The sequence below is a fragment of the Macadamia integrifolia genome, chromosome 10 (genome assembly GCF_013358625.1).
Source record: "Macadamia integrifolia cultivar HAES 741 chromosome 10, SCU_Mint_v3, whole genome shotgun sequence".
In the NCBI taxonomy this organism is placed as follows: Eukaryota; Viridiplantae; Streptophyta; class Magnoliopsida; order Proteales; family Proteaceae; genus Macadamia; species Macadamia integrifolia.
In genome coordinates this window covers 30,510,460-30,528,159 of record NC_056566.1, presented here as the reverse complement: position 1 = coordinate 30,528,159, position 17,700 = coordinate 30,510,460, and the positions used below count along the sequence as shown (strand labels likewise).

At 39.5% G+C, this 17,700-nt stretch overlaps 2 protein-coding genes across 3 annotated transcripts; one reads left to right on the top strand and one right to left on the bottom strand.

Moving 5' to 3' along the window:
• Nucleotides 1-7,006: 7,006 nt before the first annotated feature.
• Nucleotides 7,007-12,198, top strand: LOC122090932 (DNA replication complex GINS protein SLD5-like). Of its 2 annotated transcripts, XM_042660711.1 has the most exons (7): nt 7,007-7,309; nt 8,015-8,212; nt 9,404-9,526; nt 9,601-9,680; nt 9,852-9,961; nt 11,629-11,704; nt 11,798-12,198. In XM_042660711.1, exons 2-7 carry the CDS (start codon nt 8,036-8,038, stop codon nt 11,895-11,897), a joined length of 666 nt encoding a protein of 221 aa, XP_042516645.1. In that variant the 5' UTR covers nt 7,007-7,309; nt 8,015-8,035; the 3' UTR covers nt 11,898-12,198. The 2 variants fall into 2 exon arrangements, with proteins under 2 accessions (XP_042516645.1, XP_042516644.1); XM_042660710.1 differs by lacking the exon at nt 7,007-7,309 and having other exon boundaries at nt 7,958-8,212.
• A 483-nt stretch (nt 12,199-12,681) lies between these two features.
• LOC122091954 (calcium-binding protein CP1-like) lies at nt 12,682-13,566 on the bottom strand. The gene has a single exon (XM_042662218.1). It carries the CDS (start codon nt 13,483-13,485, stop codon nt 12,985-12,987), a length of 501 nt encoding a protein of 166 aa, XP_042518152.1. The 5' UTR covers nt 13,486-13,566; the 3' UTR covers nt 12,682-12,984.
• Nucleotides 13,567-17,700: the final 4,134 nt, after the last annotated feature.

The following is a 17,700-nucleotide window of genomic DNA, read 5'->3' as shown; positions in this document are numbered from 1 at the left end:
ATACTGTTTAAGTGGACCGAATAATTCGGTTTAATTCGGATTCGGTCCGAATTATTCGCGTTTTATATTCACTTTTGAAAAAATCGTGAATTTTATCGAATTTTATTTTTAATTCGGATTAGGTCAGAATTTTTGATAAAATTCAAAAAAATTCGGTTCGGCCGAATAATTCGTGAATTATTCGGCCGAATTGATAACACTGGTTGGGAGCCCTCAGACACGTAGTCCAATGGGACTCCTAACCCTTGGATCTGCGCTACACGCTACGTCGCATGACGGGCTTCCCTATAGCGGGTGCTACAGAGTAGTGCAGATCCAAGGGTTAGGAGCCCTCAGACATGCAGCCCAAGGGACTCCCAACCCTTGGATCTTCGCTACACATTGTATCACACGAGAGAGGATCCCACTGTCCATTAAACCTTGTCTCCTATCCCACACAATTAGAGTTCAATAGCATGATTTAGACGTTCTGATTTGTCACGGAATACCATTTAAGGGTCCAATCCAATTTAACTTTTTTCTTTTTTTTTTATTTTTTGGTAAATACACTCCAATTGTTTAACCATCTTAGTGGATAAATCCAACTGGTATATATGAAGTCATCTAAGGTGCAAGAGTTAATTTTTTCTTTTTTTTTTTGTAATGTAGATATGTGTGGTTCTCTTTTGGTGAAATTTATATAGATGCTTAAAACACTTTGAATAAACATTTAAAACATTAAGGAAGATAAATCATCAAAGACATGAATAAACCAATGTGAAATCATAACTTCTAACATCTCAACACATACAATCCCAATTGCCAATTAATAATACAACTTTGCAAGTCAAGCAACAGACAACTTGAGAGGGAATTACCTATTTCAATCTGATACTATACTATATCTGGTAAATTGGGTATGTTGATATTTATATATATATATATATATATATATATATAAATAAATGTATATTGGGGTTTACAGTGCTTCTATGAAGAGGTGGTTATTGTTTCAGGGTCACGTTTTTTCTCAAGGGTGTTGATGTTGGTAATGTCTCTCTTTCTTTCTTTCTTTTTTTTGGTAATTTACAACGCCACCCCCTAAAGAATGTCACTATTATAAGAACACCCCTTACTGTTAGTCACTATTAAATAAAAAGTTAAAATGACCGTTATACCCTTATGTGGATTTATGTCTCTTAAGCGTTTCCTTCCTTTGCTTTAGCCATGCCGTCAAGCCGGCCTCCGCCTCCCTCGCTTCGGCCATTGTTCTCACTAATCACCACCACCACCACCGCCACCTCTACCGCTACCACCACCTGATCAAAGTCATTGCAGGTGAGAATCTTCTTCAACTTTCGACAGGTCGTGAAAGAGAGACAGATGAGACAACTATGGCGAGTACCTAAGAGCTTTGTCGCTCCTTCAACTTGGGGTAATAGGCTCAGGCCCATTTCAAACACAAAAATCATGGCCAACATTCAAAATCTGCTCCTCTCAGAACACAACATAATCCACAACATTTTCCTTCTTGATCTCCTCCCTTCTTTGTTTCCGATTCCGAGCACAATCATCGATTGGAATTACAACCTTCACCGTCAAATTTTCTCTCTGGAAATCCCACCATGACTTTGATTCAATGAATTCGACCAGGAGGGTTGTTGTCATTAAACACCAAACCAAAATCACCATCGGAGCTAGCATATGCATCGGGAGAGAAATCGAAATCTATGATTGTTCAGGAATGGAACAGATCTGTATTCAAATCTTTCATTTTCTCCTCAACTCTTAAAATTATCCAAACATCAGCAATCAGAAGCTGATAAAGAACGTAAATGGCCAAGAACAAGAAATAAAAAAAACATTTTCTTTAATCCTAAGCCTACTTTAAAGAACCTGACCTAGTGTACAAAAACGGTACCTGCCAATCTAAAGCCCCCCATTGCTTCTCCTACACTGTTCTCCGCCACGCTACTTCTTCCTTCTCCTCCTCCAACTGCCTGGGGAAAGGAGACTTTGGTTCTGTCTACCGTGGTACCCCCTCCGGTCAAGAAATTGTTGTTAAGCTTATGGATTCCGACTCCTTACAGGGCGAGCGGGAGTTCCAGAACGAGTTGTTTTTTTTTTTTTTTTGATAGGTTAGAGAGTTGTTGCTGGTTGCTGGTTGCTGCGAGTTCCTACTAGTCGCCGTTGTCATCGTTCGTCACCGATGTCGCTGCCACCGTGATCTCCGGTGCTTTGAATGTTCGTCGATTGGGGGAAAGGTAAATTAAATAAAACATGGGTATTTTAGGTACTTTATATTTAATAAGGGTATTTTGGTATTTAAAATAAAATATAGTTGCTGACATCAACATATGTGGTATATTCCTTAACAATGACTGACAATAGGGGGTCTGAATCTAAATTGGTGAAACACAGGGGGTGTTCTTATAATAGTGGCATTCTCTAAGGGGTGGCGTTGCAAATTACCCCTTTTTTTTTTTTTTTTCCATGCATATAAGGACACAAATGGCAAAAAAGAAAAATCAGTCCAGCCCAACTTGATTAAGATCAATTAGGGCCAAGCTGGGCTGACCTGAGCCTGACAGGGTTGGGCCTAAGTTGAAATATCTCAGCCCGATCTCAAAACTGGGTTGGGGCTTGGGCTTGGGCTTGGGCTTAGGCTTGGGCTTAGGCTGAGGTAAAAGAAGACTAATGGCTATATCCATCACAACGGTTGGGCTTGGGCTTGGGCTTGGGCTTTGATTTTTTTTTGGGTAAAATCAAAGGTTGAACTGATGGCTCAGATATGGTGCTTTGGGAAGGACGTGAGATAAGTTCAAACTTTAGATGGCACTTCTGAAAAGGGCAATTAAGAAATGGAAAGAAATCTGACCTGAACCCAACCCGATTCCATCCTATCCAAATCAAAAAACGAAACCTGCAAATCCAGTTCAAATCGAGGAGCTTCAAATCCGCTGCTGCAAAGGGGCTTCGTTCATCTCTCTCTCTCTGAGATTCAAATCCACCCCAATAATTTCGGTAGCTCCACCGAGTCTCGCCTCCCTCTGCGACCTGCTTACATCAGATTATAATCTTTACGTATCAGGAAGGAGGCCTTTGAAGCAGGAAAATAAAGAAGCAAGGAATAATTAATCTGAAGAAGCATGGGCCCCCAGAGGTTCCATTCTTCATCCTCATTAGTTTTTCTGGCTAAGGCCACCACCACAATCCTTCTTCTCTGCACAAACAGCCAAGCAATCCGCCCTGCATGGCTGAGTGGTGCAAACTCACGCAGACTCCTTACCTCTGCAACTCCATTACGAACAACACCAAATTCGGAATCGACTTGGAGAGGATGGAATCGGGTTGGGTTTTAAGGCAGATCCATACCCAATTTGCCCTCAACTTTTTCTCCTTTAATCTTGGTCGTCCACCTCTCGAGCCACTTTCTTTATATATTTATATATATATATTGATATGACAACTATATGAATTCTAAGGGGTTGAAATCGTCTGCAATTCGGAATTGCAGACGATTTTTTTCTGAATTCTAAGACTTCCATCGGGAACATGCCTTCCTGTCTGAGCTTGTCCACCAGTACCTTCAACACCAGCACCAACAGCAAAGATGGTAGCATCATAGGTAGCATAGCTAGTCGGTTCAATAGCAGTTGCAGGAGCACCCCTATGCTATAAAGTCAAACATTTTTTGAGCTAGGTTGGAAGAGAGAAAGAAGAATTCGATCCACTAGCTGGAACATCTCTAACTGAACTCATATCCTTATCTAGAACACATGTAACCAATTGATTTGAAGGAGCAGTAGGTGGTTCCCTCCTTCCCTATGATGCCACGGGACTAAATGTTTCATTCCCGCCTATAAGCTCTTCCGTTAGACTATTTCAATGATTCAATTGATTGATCTTTCACGTAATTGAATTCCTCGAAAACATTAGCGTAAACGATTGAGTGGGGGATAACTTAGCAAGGAGGACAAATGTCACCATATTAGGGGGGAATTGAACCTAATTTACGGATGTCAATTTTGAGCCCATACCAGTAAGCCTAATTGAGCCTGACATGTTTATAGCTTGACTTCAATGTTGACACGTATATTAAATGGGTGTCCATGATGCAAGTAGCTAGCCCGTCGGACGCCCGACTGAACCGACCGACTATAGGCCTGACTTGAATTGACTTGTTGTAGCCAGACCGAGCCCTGCCCTTTTTATTAAAGAACAACCATAGTATCATATTATTTTTCTTCTTTATTAAAGCTTTACCTTACCTTCTAGTACTATGGTGATTTTTTGTATAAAAGTATAGCGATTTAATATTCAAATTGAACAATTATCGGCCTTCAAGCCACTTAAAAAAAAAAAAACAGAATTTTAAGATAGACAAATTTAGAGTCTGTTTGAACTTAAATATATCTGTAGCCTGATTAAGACCCGTTTAAGGTGGCCCGATTAAAACTCGACACCGATCAACCTGATTATAAACTATATCATGTTTCCCCTCCCCAAAGCTAGATCCATTTACATAAATGAACGATCACTGTTCAAGATTTCCATATTGTCAAGCCCAGCTAAGTCCAACTAAAACCAGCCTAAGACACCCCTGACCTAAATGCATTTGAGGGAATTGGAGAGATTTGGATCCGTGCTGGAGCTACTTGATTTTCTTGTAAAGTTTTTCTTTCCAAGGGGGGTGGGGGGATTTTTCCTCCTTAGTTTCCTCTTATGGAAATAGCTTGGTGTCAATGGTTGTAGGAGGAATTATTCTCGGATCCGACAAACAGCAGGCGCCCGGCTCTCTTCCAATTAATTGATAGTAGGGCATGCCACCCCCCCTCATTGCAATAGTGGGGCCACTAGTATGGATGGTTCACTAAAGACTGAGACTGGGGTCTGGTTAGAGCCAGTTGCTTTTGGGGAAATGGTGCTTCGGTACATGGAGAAAGGAGTTGGGAACCGTTTTTGTTTAAGCAACTTCAGCAGCGGAAGAGTGAAATGGGTTCATTCCACCTAGCACAAGAAGCACCAGCTGCAGATCAATCCGATAGCATATCTATACCTAGGAGCAGCACTGGCTAACGATCCGCACCTGTAAGCGGAGCCAAGCAAGGCTGGGCCCCTACTAGTAAAGGGAAAACGGAAGTCATTCACTTTACTAAAAAAAGAAGTCTCTCATAATCTCATTTTTTATACTAAGCACAGTGGCTATCTTTCTTCAAGTGAAAGATCGGATCAAGAAACATGTTGGATGAGGCGGCTGAACCTGAGCTTGAGTTGGAGATCGACAACCTTATTCCTGGTTGACAGCCGGTGTTAATCGAAGACCGAAAACTAAAGAGAGCCCGAAGAAGAGGGACTAAGCTCTCTCTACAGAGTGGGGTGGGAAATGTTCTCGCCACAGAAGCCAAGTGGTTCACGGCTGAACAGGTACGGAAGGAGTTCAAAGAGACAATTAAGTCAAAGTTGTGTTGGGCTACGAGAAAAGGGAGGTTCGGAGGATCTATCGCATCCAGTCTATTCCGAAGGTGCAAGATAGGTTCCTAATTGAAAGAAGTCCGAAAGTTCATTCAAACAAAATAGGTTCCATTCCGAAGTGTATTTCCACATATTGAAAAGCTATTTTCTTTCTCAGTCGTCTTCGGCCTCCAATCCCTTCTAGGGCCTGACTTCCTACACCTACGTCGGCTCAAGTATTCCTCTCTTACTTAATCAATGCCCAGGGGTGCCCCTCCCTGGTCTTAAGAACTCGAGCGCCCTCGCTGCACTAAAAGTTCAAAAACTCCCCCTTTGACTTAGGAGGGTAGCCTTTTTTGTCCTATAGCCCCTCTGGCAGGCAGTAACCCCCTTGACTTCGCTTATGCTCAGTCAAGTGAGGCAGGCTAAGATTCCATTCGAAGTAACGTAACAGGATTTGATGTTGCACCATCTTCATCTCTTCTCGGGATCCGGAGTTTTTCGAGAAAAGGTCCCATCCTTCAATATCATGATTGGGTCTACCAGGGCAGATCATGAGTGAAATATCATAATCGGGTCGACCAGGTTAGGGCCGATCACGAGTGAATAGAAAATCGAAAAAGTACATAGGGCAAGGAGTGTTAAGGATTCTTCAATCTATGGTTTGGCTTCGAAAGGCACTCGAATATAAAGACCTTTCATCAGTCGCCACCCGCTTCCCTCAGAGCTATGCTCTGAGTGCCGGTCATTCAACTAACTTGGTATAAAGTTCCCATGCCCTGAGTGGAGCGCTAGGTGTATCCTCCTTCACTTGGGACGTGGCAATGATTTTGACTCTTTTTCTAAAATATAGTTGGTTTAAGAAACGACAGATGAATAGAACCTTTCAACGAGATAGTGCTTTTTCAAATCTCTTAAAATAAAATCTGTTCCAAACATATTGCCATGGTTTCCTTACTTCGACAGTGTAAATATTAAATTTCACCCTTTTAGATACTTTTTTAAACCTATTGCCGATACTAAGTAGCAGTCACAAATTTTTATCTATTTTTCATGATATTATGCATGGATCAGATATATCATGGTCAATTCCTGAGAAACAATGGTGTCTTCCATCTTGCTTTCAACAACATATTATACTCATGCAAAAGGAAATGTCAAGCTGTGGAAGCCGTCCATTTAGATGTTCGTTCTATGTACCCGCACCTTGTTGAGAGGTCTTACAAGATACAGGAATGAACCGGAGCGGCTGACGCACCTAACAAAGGATATTCCTTTTGTGACCAATCCATGAGACGGAAAACGAGAATCTATGACCCCTCCCATCCAATGGTCGTAGAAGTTTCTAGTCAATCTATTAAATTATAGCAATAAAAAATTAGAAAAGAGTGGGCTGGGGGAGAACTGGAGAAGCTCGTTTGCTTGTCCCCTCTCTATATAACAGATAGCTTATGTATAAGAAGGGCTTTACACGCCCAGACGCTGCAGCGCTTCTCAATGGAGGAATCCATTTATTTGATTAGTCATATTTCAAGTTTGTGCGTGAATCTGACCCCATCGTTGGGATCTCAAGGAGCAACAATCCATCAATCATGGTGTTAGATTCACGCACAAACTCGCGATATGCCTTCTCTTTATCTTCTTGTTTGTGGAATTTGGGATTGTTAATTTCTTACATGTCAGAATCAGAAACAATTTTCTCGGGATTTTGGTGAGATAATGGTGTTTTGGATGTGAAAGTAGAAGAATTTTGCCAGCTTTTCCCATCGATTCTTTGTCTTCTCAAACCCCACACAACTTTCAAAATCAGATTTTTCTTTTCGGTAGGATTATCCGGTGAAGTTACTCTGCTTGAAGGATTTGTGAAAGTAAACTGGTAAGGTCAACCTTTCGTTGCTTCTGCCATATCTTCAAGTTCAATCAGTTTTTCCATCGATTCTTTGTCTTGAATTTATTGTTTCAAATCTTCGTTTTTTCTCTTTTTTTCCCCTGTTTCATAATTGTCGGTTGCTCTTAATCGATTTAAAATTCTAACAAGATAGATTAGGGTTTTATTCTGGATTCTGTACTTATTCAAATTTGAGCTTGGATGAGGGTGGAGATTTCACTGGTTTCTCTCTTCTTAAATTGTCTACTTCTCTTTTAATTGGGTTGTGGTAGATTTTTTTTCTTTTTAATTGTTTTATTTCATTTTAAACAATCATTAAATCCTCTATTTGCTTGAATGGATGTAAGATATTGAACAATTTCTTCAGGTTTTATGGTTTGGATTGTTTTTTAAAGAGTCCATGATAGGTACGACCGTATGATGTCCTCTGGTCTTCGTCTTCCTCCGTTGATGGCATTGTGTTGTAAATTTAAGGAGAAATAAGGGTGAATTTTCTTGTTTTGTGCCAACAGGGAAACACGTGAATCAAAACTTTGAGTCCACTCACTTTACTCTTCCACCCTCCCGCCAAAAAACGGTGCTAAAATTATGTTTTTTTAATGCTTTGGCGCCAGTTCGCTTCTTTTCTACTGAAAAATTTATAGCTCTTGTTATTTTTGAACTCAATATCTGTTCTTTTCTTTTATCCTTTAGAAACAGAGAGAAAGAAATATAATGGCGCATGGTTCGGAAGAGGGGCTAGGATTTTCGAGCGAAGATTACGATTCGCTAATTGCGACCACTGATGTGGAGCTCTTGAAGCGGACATGGCGGAATGAGAAAGCTTCTCCTGAAATTCTTCAGTTTCAGGCTAGTTTGGTGCAGAGATCTAGAGAGCAGATTCAGTTGATGGTACTCTCTATTCTTCCTCCACTCCCTTTTCAATTGACGGTGCTTCTAATTCATGCAATCAATCAATCTGTATTTCTGGTTTAATGCTGATTTGTGTTTCGGTTGTTATTAGTTTAGGTTGCTTTTGGTTGCCAATGAGGGAAAATTTCATTTCTGAATCCCATACCTTTTGTATGCATTTGGTGAATGAGAATCCATTTCTTTTATGATGATAATATGCAATCACTTGGTTAGAAAAATGTTTCATATGGATGGAGAGAAATTAGGGAAGAAGATAGGAAATAAATGAGGACGAGATAAACAAGAGATGACGAAGAGATAAATTAGGTTGATAATTTGATAGATTTGCTTTATGGACGAAGCAAGGACGTCTTGGTTAATTGAGGAGCCGCCCTCATCTCAAGATAACATCAAGAGAGGGAATTAATTTAGATTTTTTTCCATTTCTTAAAGTCTATCCTACTAATGTTGCCCCTTTATATAAGGCATTACAACGTAAACAATTATAATAACTATTCACCTTAAATAACATCCCCTAATAGGCTTACAACTTCTACTAACGGACTCCATACAAGTTACAATTCGTAAGACTCCTCATGTGTTTACATGCACGTATCATTCCTTTCCCCTTGAATTTTAGTCTTGTCCTCGAGATTTTATGTTGGAATTGATGCTGCACGGTTTCAAGATCCTCCCTGATTGCCTCTATGTGTGACAACCCATTGCTAATGGATAAGGATTTGTGGCTGATAATTTGATAGATTTGCTTTACGGAATGAAGCAAGGACGTCTTGGCTTAATTGAGGAGCCGCCCTCATCTCAAGATAACATCAAAAGCTATAACTTAGGATTTTCATTACTCAAAGTGTATCCTCCTTTTACTGGTGTCCCTTTTATATAAGGCATTACAACAGATAACAGTTATATTGGCTATTCACCTTCAATAACTTCCTCCCACGTTTAAATAACTATCCTCTACTCTCTACTAATTGTATTTTCTACTAACGTACTCCACCTAACTTACATTTCACAACACTCCTCACATGCTTTCATACATGTATCAAAAACCTTATTCATTTGCGCTTTCATGTCTTCAATTCATTGTTTCTAAACAAATTAACATGTCATCACATGCTTTTGTGCTCTATTTCACTTATTTCATTGTTAGGCTTGCCACATATTTTTTTATAGGAAGATACTATGGAGGAATTTGCCAAAAATGGTACAGATCCGCTCACTGTCTCTCTGTACCAGATGGATTTAGATAGGGCATTGTTCCTCTTGAGATCGTATCTTCGGACCCGCCTTCAAAAGGTGATCATCAAGTGAAAACTGTGTCATTCTGTTTTAAAATTAGATCATTGTTTGTCTTCTAACTTGCATTGCAGATTGAGAAGTACTTTATCCACATTTCAAAATCTGAATTGTGGAACCGGCTTTCTGAACAAGAGCAGAAGTTTGCTAAAAAGTGAGTTGTTACATTTACCTGCCCCTCTCTCTCTCTCTCTCTCTCTCTCTCTCGCTCGCTTACATTTAAGAGATGGGTGGGTGGATGGGTTTATGTGTGTAACAGGGGAAGCTTATGCTAATTAATTACAGCTTGATACAGTGTTTCTGAACCTAGCTTTGCTATGAACAGGTGCACAGATTATATGGAAAAACATCTCCAAAAATCTGTTTTGTCTCATTTACCTTATGGTTATCAGTCCATTCTGAGGCAATCCATATCCAGTGAAGAAGATGATATGGGTAATGAATCTTCCATGCACATTCATAAATATAGTTATTTATTTTTACGGAAAGAAGAACTTCATTGAAAAGTATAAAAGACTAAGAAGCCCGAGGGTTGGAATGGAATGTGAAGATATCTACCCAAAACAAGGACTTTTGGTCTTTTGGAGCCTAAATCAGTGTGATGTATGTGAAAAATGCAGGTCCTTGAAATTTCTTTTTGTTTGGGCTGGGTGTGGGGGTTGTTTATTCTTGAAATTTTGTTCAAGGAGAAATGGTTTACAAGGAATGGCTTAAAACTAGGTCATACCTCCCTTGTCCTTGCCCCCAGACTTCCTTGTAGCTTTCCTCTAGAATAAAGAAACTATACATCGAAAAGAATAATTAAATTAACAAAGAAAATATGAAGGGGTAGTTACAATTGGTATTGATATGCACCTCTTACATGCAAGATCAAGGAGAGAGGGTTGATTTTCTCCTAGAAATTCTTTTTCCAGTGGGTATGCTTGACTGTGAGTGAGATTCGTAGCAATAAGTGCCATTTAATTTGCTTCTGTATCTTACTGTATCTTGACAGTTAACAACTATTACTAGTCGTCTTTATTCTTCAATGATGTGTTGATCAGTTTTGCAACTTGTCATAGGCTCTAGACTTGGTATAGAGAGAGAACAGATAGTTGTTTACATTTCAGACAACTAGTGATAGCAATTATTCTTGAGTCATGAACTTCATGGAGGGCCCTGAGTCTCAACAGTTGATCTATTTACAGAGGTCGATACCATTATAGATACCATTTATGTATAGTTTGCACTCTCTCAACTCTCGATATATTGAAACCGGTAATAGGTCATGTCTTGCAAGCCATCTATCTTATAATGTCCATGTCATGCTTATGTTAACAATGGTTCTAGCTCTGAAGTTTTGGGTAAAAAGTTTCCAGTTTAAACTTTTGTTGGTGTCCTACTGCTGTTTTGTCAAGTGTCTAGTTTCAATTAGATATTGTGCTAGGATTATTTGGAAAATGAGGTAGTCAAAAGTAGTGTAAATATATCCCTTCTTGTCTTGCATGGCATATTGGAGGCTCTGAGAAATCAGTCCATAACAACCTTTCTAAGTGACCTGCATGTGATTAATTAGCATAATGGGAGTATTTAACCCTTAACCCTTGGGAACTTGCGATTCTTGTTGGTACTAGCGGAAGTGGAAAAGTGACAATTTAACTGCTGATTATTTTTTGCTAGTTCACCTGCGAACAGAAGATGAAATTGTCCCCCGTTAAATGTAGATTTGCATCCGAGGATTGTATATTATCCCTTGAGCGAGCTGTTTCTTCTTATTTGAAATGTTTGCTTTATTGAGGATTTTATCAAAAGTTTCCAGTTCTTTTCACCAATGATTTCTGATGTCTGTACATTTCTTTTTTCAATAATAATATTCACTTTCTGGTATTCTTTCCTCCCTCCCCCACCCTACCTCCGCCCACAAAAAAAAAAAAAATTGCCTCCAATCCACCCCCTTCCCATAGGATTGGATGCAACCCAGTGCAAGTCCCACTTTCATGGGGTGCTGGGAGTGAAGTGGATTGGAAATTATCCCAATTTATAAGTGTTTTGATCATTCAGAACCATGTTTCTGTTGGCTTGAGATGTCTTATAACTGTTTGATCTTTGATTTGAAAGTTCAGTCCCAGAGCCTCAGTTGGACACCTTTGTCTTCTGCAAGAGCAAGGGTTCTGTGGGAGCTTTCCAACTTGATGATAGGTAATCAATCTGCTGTTAATCTTTACAGGAAATGTACCCTTACAGCACATCTTTTTCTTCTGATCTGCTAACCGCCTATAATTCCTTTTGTAGTGGGGATGAGATTGTGGACTTAGTTGCGGATGATCTATATGTACTACGTTACAAGTCAATAAAGGCACTCATAGAGAGTGAGCAGATTGACCTTGTCTAACAAAAGTTGGCATCTTCTGGTTGAAGTCATTTGCAGTGTAAGCCATGGCAGGTTTGTAAGGACCTATGAAAAAGCCAGGAAGGAGCAGATGGCTTTCTTTTGTACCTTTGGAAGTGTGCCTTTGGGTGGTATGTACTTGTAGCAACCCTGTGTGGATACATCATTCTCATCTTTACCCCCTGAATTAACTCTGAATTGTATTCGTGGGCAGAGCATGCAATGCTCTAACGCTTCAGGACATAATCTTGTAGTTCAAAAGTCTGTTCTATTGATGACATCGTTTAATCTTCTCTTTCTGTAACTTGTTTGTTCTTGAATTTTGAGTTTGTAGACAAATTCTGAAGGGTGCATTTTCTTGTCACTCATTATGGAATAATTCACATATTTTCAAGTACCAAAAATTGAAGTGTTATTCAATTTTCTTTACCTAGTTTAGATTAAAATTTGAACACCTATATGATCTGTAATCAACTGGCAAACATTTTCACAAGGCATAGTGACGCCTAGAAAGAAAAACTCCACTGAGAAGACATTCGATTCTATGTTTTAATAAAAAAAGGAGTCATTATATTAAGTTTGTCCCTTATTTTCTTTGAAAAGATGATTGAAAAATCTAATATTTCTTGAAAAAAAGTAATATGTATTGTCGCTGTAACTAATTTGGTTCAAGTTTTAATCATTTTGTATTTCTCTTTGTTTCTCTGGCCAGTGCTTCTTAGTGGTTTTTTTTGTTTTTTTAACCCTTAATTTAGGGTTTTAATATATTTTATTCATAAAAAAGTACTAATGCTTAAAAAGACAAATTTTATTTAAAATAAAAATTATTTCAGATCATAAACAATGGGTCCAACCATGAGATCAAATCACTTTTTTTTTTTTCTGACATAGTCAACGGACTTTTCCTGATGTATACTGATTCACATGGGATGACCGATGATGTATCGATGTGGACATAGGTTGATTTATCTCACGAGTCACGAAAGCAACCGTGAAGAACTCCGAAATTTCCAAACTCTCCTAAAGAAAAGCAGCATTTTCGATGGCGCCAGTCGCCGCTAGCTACTCCGATCAGCCACCGTAACAGAGCCTACTTGCCGACGGAGTCAAGGGCCAATATCTTGAACAGTCCCTCGAAAGAAACTCCATTATGGTCATCTCCACCACCCAATCTAATCATAGTCTTTACGTCTTCCTCACTGACCTGTAATCCCGCCCACTCCATGTAAGTCCTAAGATCATCAAACCCAACCTTTCCATCGCCATCTCTATCCATAACCCTGAACATGTCCTGCATCACCCAATCCTCCCCACACGGCGGCTGCTGGGCTTGTGAAGGAACCGGAAACAGAACTCTCTCGAACTCCTCGTATTCAACGAAACCATCTTTGTTAGAATCAGCCACCGATATCATTGAACCAATGTCTTCCTCGCAAGCAACATTTACGCCGTTGGAGAAGCGTGAGTAGAACGTCCGGAGATCATCTGGACTGATCTTGCCGTCCATATCCGCATCCAGAAGGTCGAATGCTGGCCGGAAATCTGAAGGCCCCTTCGTGGAACATTCCGAGCTTGTGCCGGAAGGACACATTCTGTATACCGAATACGAAGAAGCTAAGCTATTAGAAGCCAGAGAAGCAATAGAAAAGATCTTTATTTCCAATTTCTAGGGATAGAAAGCATATATTATATAGGAGACCGTCAGGGTTGGGGTTTGGGAACGAAATCTTGGGAGAGAAGCTATAAGAAGTAGAGGAAATTACACTCCCCTCCCCTCCCCTAAGGTTTGACCTAATATCAATCTCCTCCCCTCTACTTTGAATTTTATCACCACCCTCCCCTAAACTTTCAAGATTCTCACTTTCATCACCTATTTGGTAAGTCCAGTTAAATGGTAGGTTAAAATGATAGATTTACCCCTTAATAGATTTCAAACACCAAATATAACATATGAAAGGGCAATAATACCTTCATCTTTATTAATTCACCTGAAATAGCCTATTCGATCGGATTTAGGGCTTGGAAGATATTTGGGAGCTACGACCAGAGGCGAACTGAGCTTGACAACAGCTATATTCATGGAGGCATCCGTGACCTGTGCGAGATAAGGGCAACCGACCAAGATCTCGCGACCTGTGCAAGGTAGTGGCAACTGACCAAGAGGCTCCCACGTCCCGTACGAGTTAGTGGCAACCGAACAGAGGTTGCCACGGGTAGTAGCAACCGACTAGAAGTCGCCACGGGTATTGGCAACTGACCAGAGGCAGCCGCGACCTGTGCGAGATAAGGGCAACCGACCAAGATCCCGCGACCTATACAAGGTAGTGGCAACTGACCAAGAGGCTCCCACGTCCCGTACGAGTTAGTGGCAACCGAACAGAGGTCGCCGTGGGTAGTAGCAACCGACTAGAAGTCACCGCGGGTATTGGCAACTGACCAAGAGGCTCCCATGTCCCGTATGAGCTAGTGGCAACTGAACAGAGGTCACCACAGATAGTGGCAACTGGCAACCGAACAGAGGTCACCGTGGATAGTAGCAACCGACTAGAAGTCGCAGCTGGTATTGGAAACCAACCAGAGGCAGCCGCGACCTGAGTGTGGCATTTGCTGCACACCTAAAGCGATTGAAGCTTGCTGGGCTTTTTGAAACAGATTTCCCATTTTCCCTTCTGTGTATTTTCCCTTCTGTGTTGCTTGCATAAGGTTTGTTAGACTGAAATAATGCCCATTCATTCCCTGCAGAACTGGTACATTCCCTTCAAACTGGGACATTTTCATTGCTGGACCAAGGTTTGCTCTGTATTTCTATACTTAATTTTTCACTTTAATTATTATTATTATATTTACTTCAATTACTGACTTGGGAGTGTTGTTGTGTAAATTTGGCAGCTTAGGGCCCGTTTGATTTTGTTTCTCCTGTTTCTAGACATAGAAACAGCAAAAACGATTTTTGTCATTCTGTGCTAAGAAACGATTTTTGGAAATGCAAAAAGACATTTGATTTTTCTGTTTTCTGAAACGTTTTCAACAATGTAGTCGCGAGTTCAAAACATGAGTGAAGGCATGACGTTAGAGTTGCATGTATACTTCATGGAGATGAACTTCAGAAGGATCAAGGCAATCTGAAACTGTGAGCTTCGCACAACCATATTAGAATCGCCGCATTTGGATAGCGAGAAGTTTCAACAATGGATTGGGGGTTTGGGTAAGTCAATTGAAGTATCAGGTTTTTCACAATTTTTTGTAACTCCCACTTATTTCTAGAAACAGAAAAACAAGTCTAATTTGTTTCTCCATTCCTGTTTCCAGACACAAAAATAAGCATAAATTTCTATTTCTGTTTCAAAAAACAAATGAAAAAAAACAGAAAAATCAAACGACTTTTTGGGTGTTTTTTCGTTTCGGAGCACAGAAAAACGAAAAACCCCATTTCTAGAAACAAAATCAAACGGGCCCTTAATGTCTACATCAAGTGTTAATTGCAACAGCGCTAATCTACTGAAGTATAGAAGCGTAAAAGTAGATGCAATAAAAGCTGCCATTAGAATCTCTGAGACGGTCAATAATCCAAGCAGACTCTTTTACACATGTCCTGATTTTAATGGTTGTAACTATTTCAAATGGTGTGATCCCATTAATAAATCAACAACTGAGCCACTGGCCATAAAATGTGAAGAGTTGCATGAGGAAGTACATAGAGCATAAAGTTATGAAAACCTTTAATACCTGATGTTCTTAATACATTTGGACAAATGTAATCTAGTTTCTCTATCAGTAATGAAATGGTTTTCCAGCTGTAACTCTTTTCTCATACCAAATCCAAGTTCCAATTCAAAGTAGGAGAACAATTCTAATAGTCCTCTAAAAAAAAATTTGGCAGCATTCCACTACTAAAAAGGCCATTATATATACCTGCTTAAATGAAACATAAACATGCTATTGACCATAACTGGAACAACCACATCTAATTTCAAGTTTAAGTACATCCACCATCAAAATAACATCATCCATAAAATATTAAAAAAGTACTCATAATCCAGAAACTTTTTCCACATCAAAATAACCATTACATCCAACTAAAATTAAAAAAAAGGAGTACCATCCATAAAACATCATCCATATCTAATTGTACTTAGTTAAGACCAAATCCCAAGCTCCCTTGCTATCCTCTCATGTCCTACTGTTCAATTCTTCTTACTACTTCCTGTCTTCTTTGCATTCTTCCTTGCTTTCCTTTTATCCTCTTTAGCTTTCAATTGGGCTTTAATCTTAGTCTGTACATTCTCATCAATTATGCAGCTTGGAGAAGCCTGTGAAGATCTTGTTTGTATTTGAGACAAGTTGCTCTCAAGTTCACTTCCACTTCCACTCATTTCCTTTCTCTATACAAGCATGAAAAGAAGTATTAGTACACTGTAAATAAAAGTGGTAGTGGGTTTTTATTGAAATTTTTTTGCTTACCTTCATTTTAGAAGAAGACTTTTTACTCTGAACTAGAGGTCCTGTGCAAGTGCGGATGTTATGTCCTTCACCTTTGCATCTTTCACATCTAAGACTTGAAGACCTTTTCCTAAATTCTCTGGATGGTCCTTCACCAGGTTCGTTCTTCCTAACTGTGTTCGGTCTTCCTACTAACCTCTTCAAGGGTGGAGGCTGAACAATGCCTATAGGATGTTCTCCTGGTAATTCATCCAAATCAGGAAGTGGATGAATTATGTTTCTATACACTTCCAAGTATTTTTGTACACTGTAGTATTCATCACAATAAGTTTTCAAGTCTTCCCTCTTATTTTCAATACAGGCAGCCGCATGCTTACATGGTAGACCTGTAGCATCCCAGATTTTGCATCCACAAGAACGTTTCTTCAAATCAACCACATATCTACCATTGCAATCTGTTACTTCAAACTCATCTAATCTAGATGCAAGTACCATACACCCTCTAGATTCAGTCCTTATAACAGTCAGCATCTTTTGAATCCTTGGCGTGACTTTTTCCGTATAGGTGCAACCCATTCGATATCTTTACTCCACCAGTTCAAGTAGTTGCTTCCTTATCTCATCAATTAAAGTAAGAATGGGTTTACTCCTAATGGATGAAATCCACTGATTAAATTACTCTGTCATGTTATTTGTTATGTGGTCGCTCTTGCATCTAAAATCAAACTCATGTTTGGACCACATTTTATGTGGATTTTTATAACCAATCATGAGCATCTTTATTAATGGCCTTCATTTCATTCATTGCCTTTTCAAACATGAATGGAATAGATGCCTTAGTTGTTGACCAAAACAACCTTCTGAGTAACACCCCAGGATAGGTGCCCTTAAAGTTCTGATAAAGATGCCTACAACACCATCTATGCTGGCATTGTGGAAATGTTGACTGAATGGCCTGACATAGACCCTGGTTAATACAAAAAAGTATTGGGATAAGGTCATGATGGTCGAATAGCAAATAATAAGTATAAGATGAGTGTAATTAAATGTTAAAAATAAAAATTAAAGAGGGCCAAGAAATATACCTTCTGTCTGTCAAACATAAATGTGATGGATATGTCATCAATGACAGTGTAAAGAGTAGCATATAGATTGGTCAAGAAAAATAGCCAACTATCTTTACATTCACACTCAACAACAACATAAGCTATAGGGAACAATCCTCTATTTCCATCTACAGTTATGACAGACAATAGAACCCCTCCAAACATACCCTTGAGGTGACAACCATCAACCTCAGTGAATGGTCTGCAACCCATCAGAAAACCTCATGCTTTGAAGCATACAAACACTCTCTTAAATACTG

Coding starts and splice junctions, on each gene's coding strand:
- LOC122090932 (XM_042660711.1), top strand. CDS start 8,036: ATGGCGCATGGTTCGGAAGAGGGGCTAGGATTTTCGAGCGAAGATTAC. Junction 9,527..9,600: donor TTCGGACCCGCCTTCAAAAG/GTGATCATCAAG, acceptor CTTGCATTGCAG/ATTGAGAAGTACTTTATCCA. Junction 9,962..11,628: donor CAGTGAAGAAGATGATATGG/GTAATGAATCTT, acceptor TTGAAAGTTCAG/TCCCAGAGCCTCAGTTGGAC.
- LOC122091954 (XM_042662218.1), bottom strand. CDS start 13,485: ATGTGTCCTTCCGGCACAAGCTCGGAATGTTCCACGAAGGGGCCTTCA.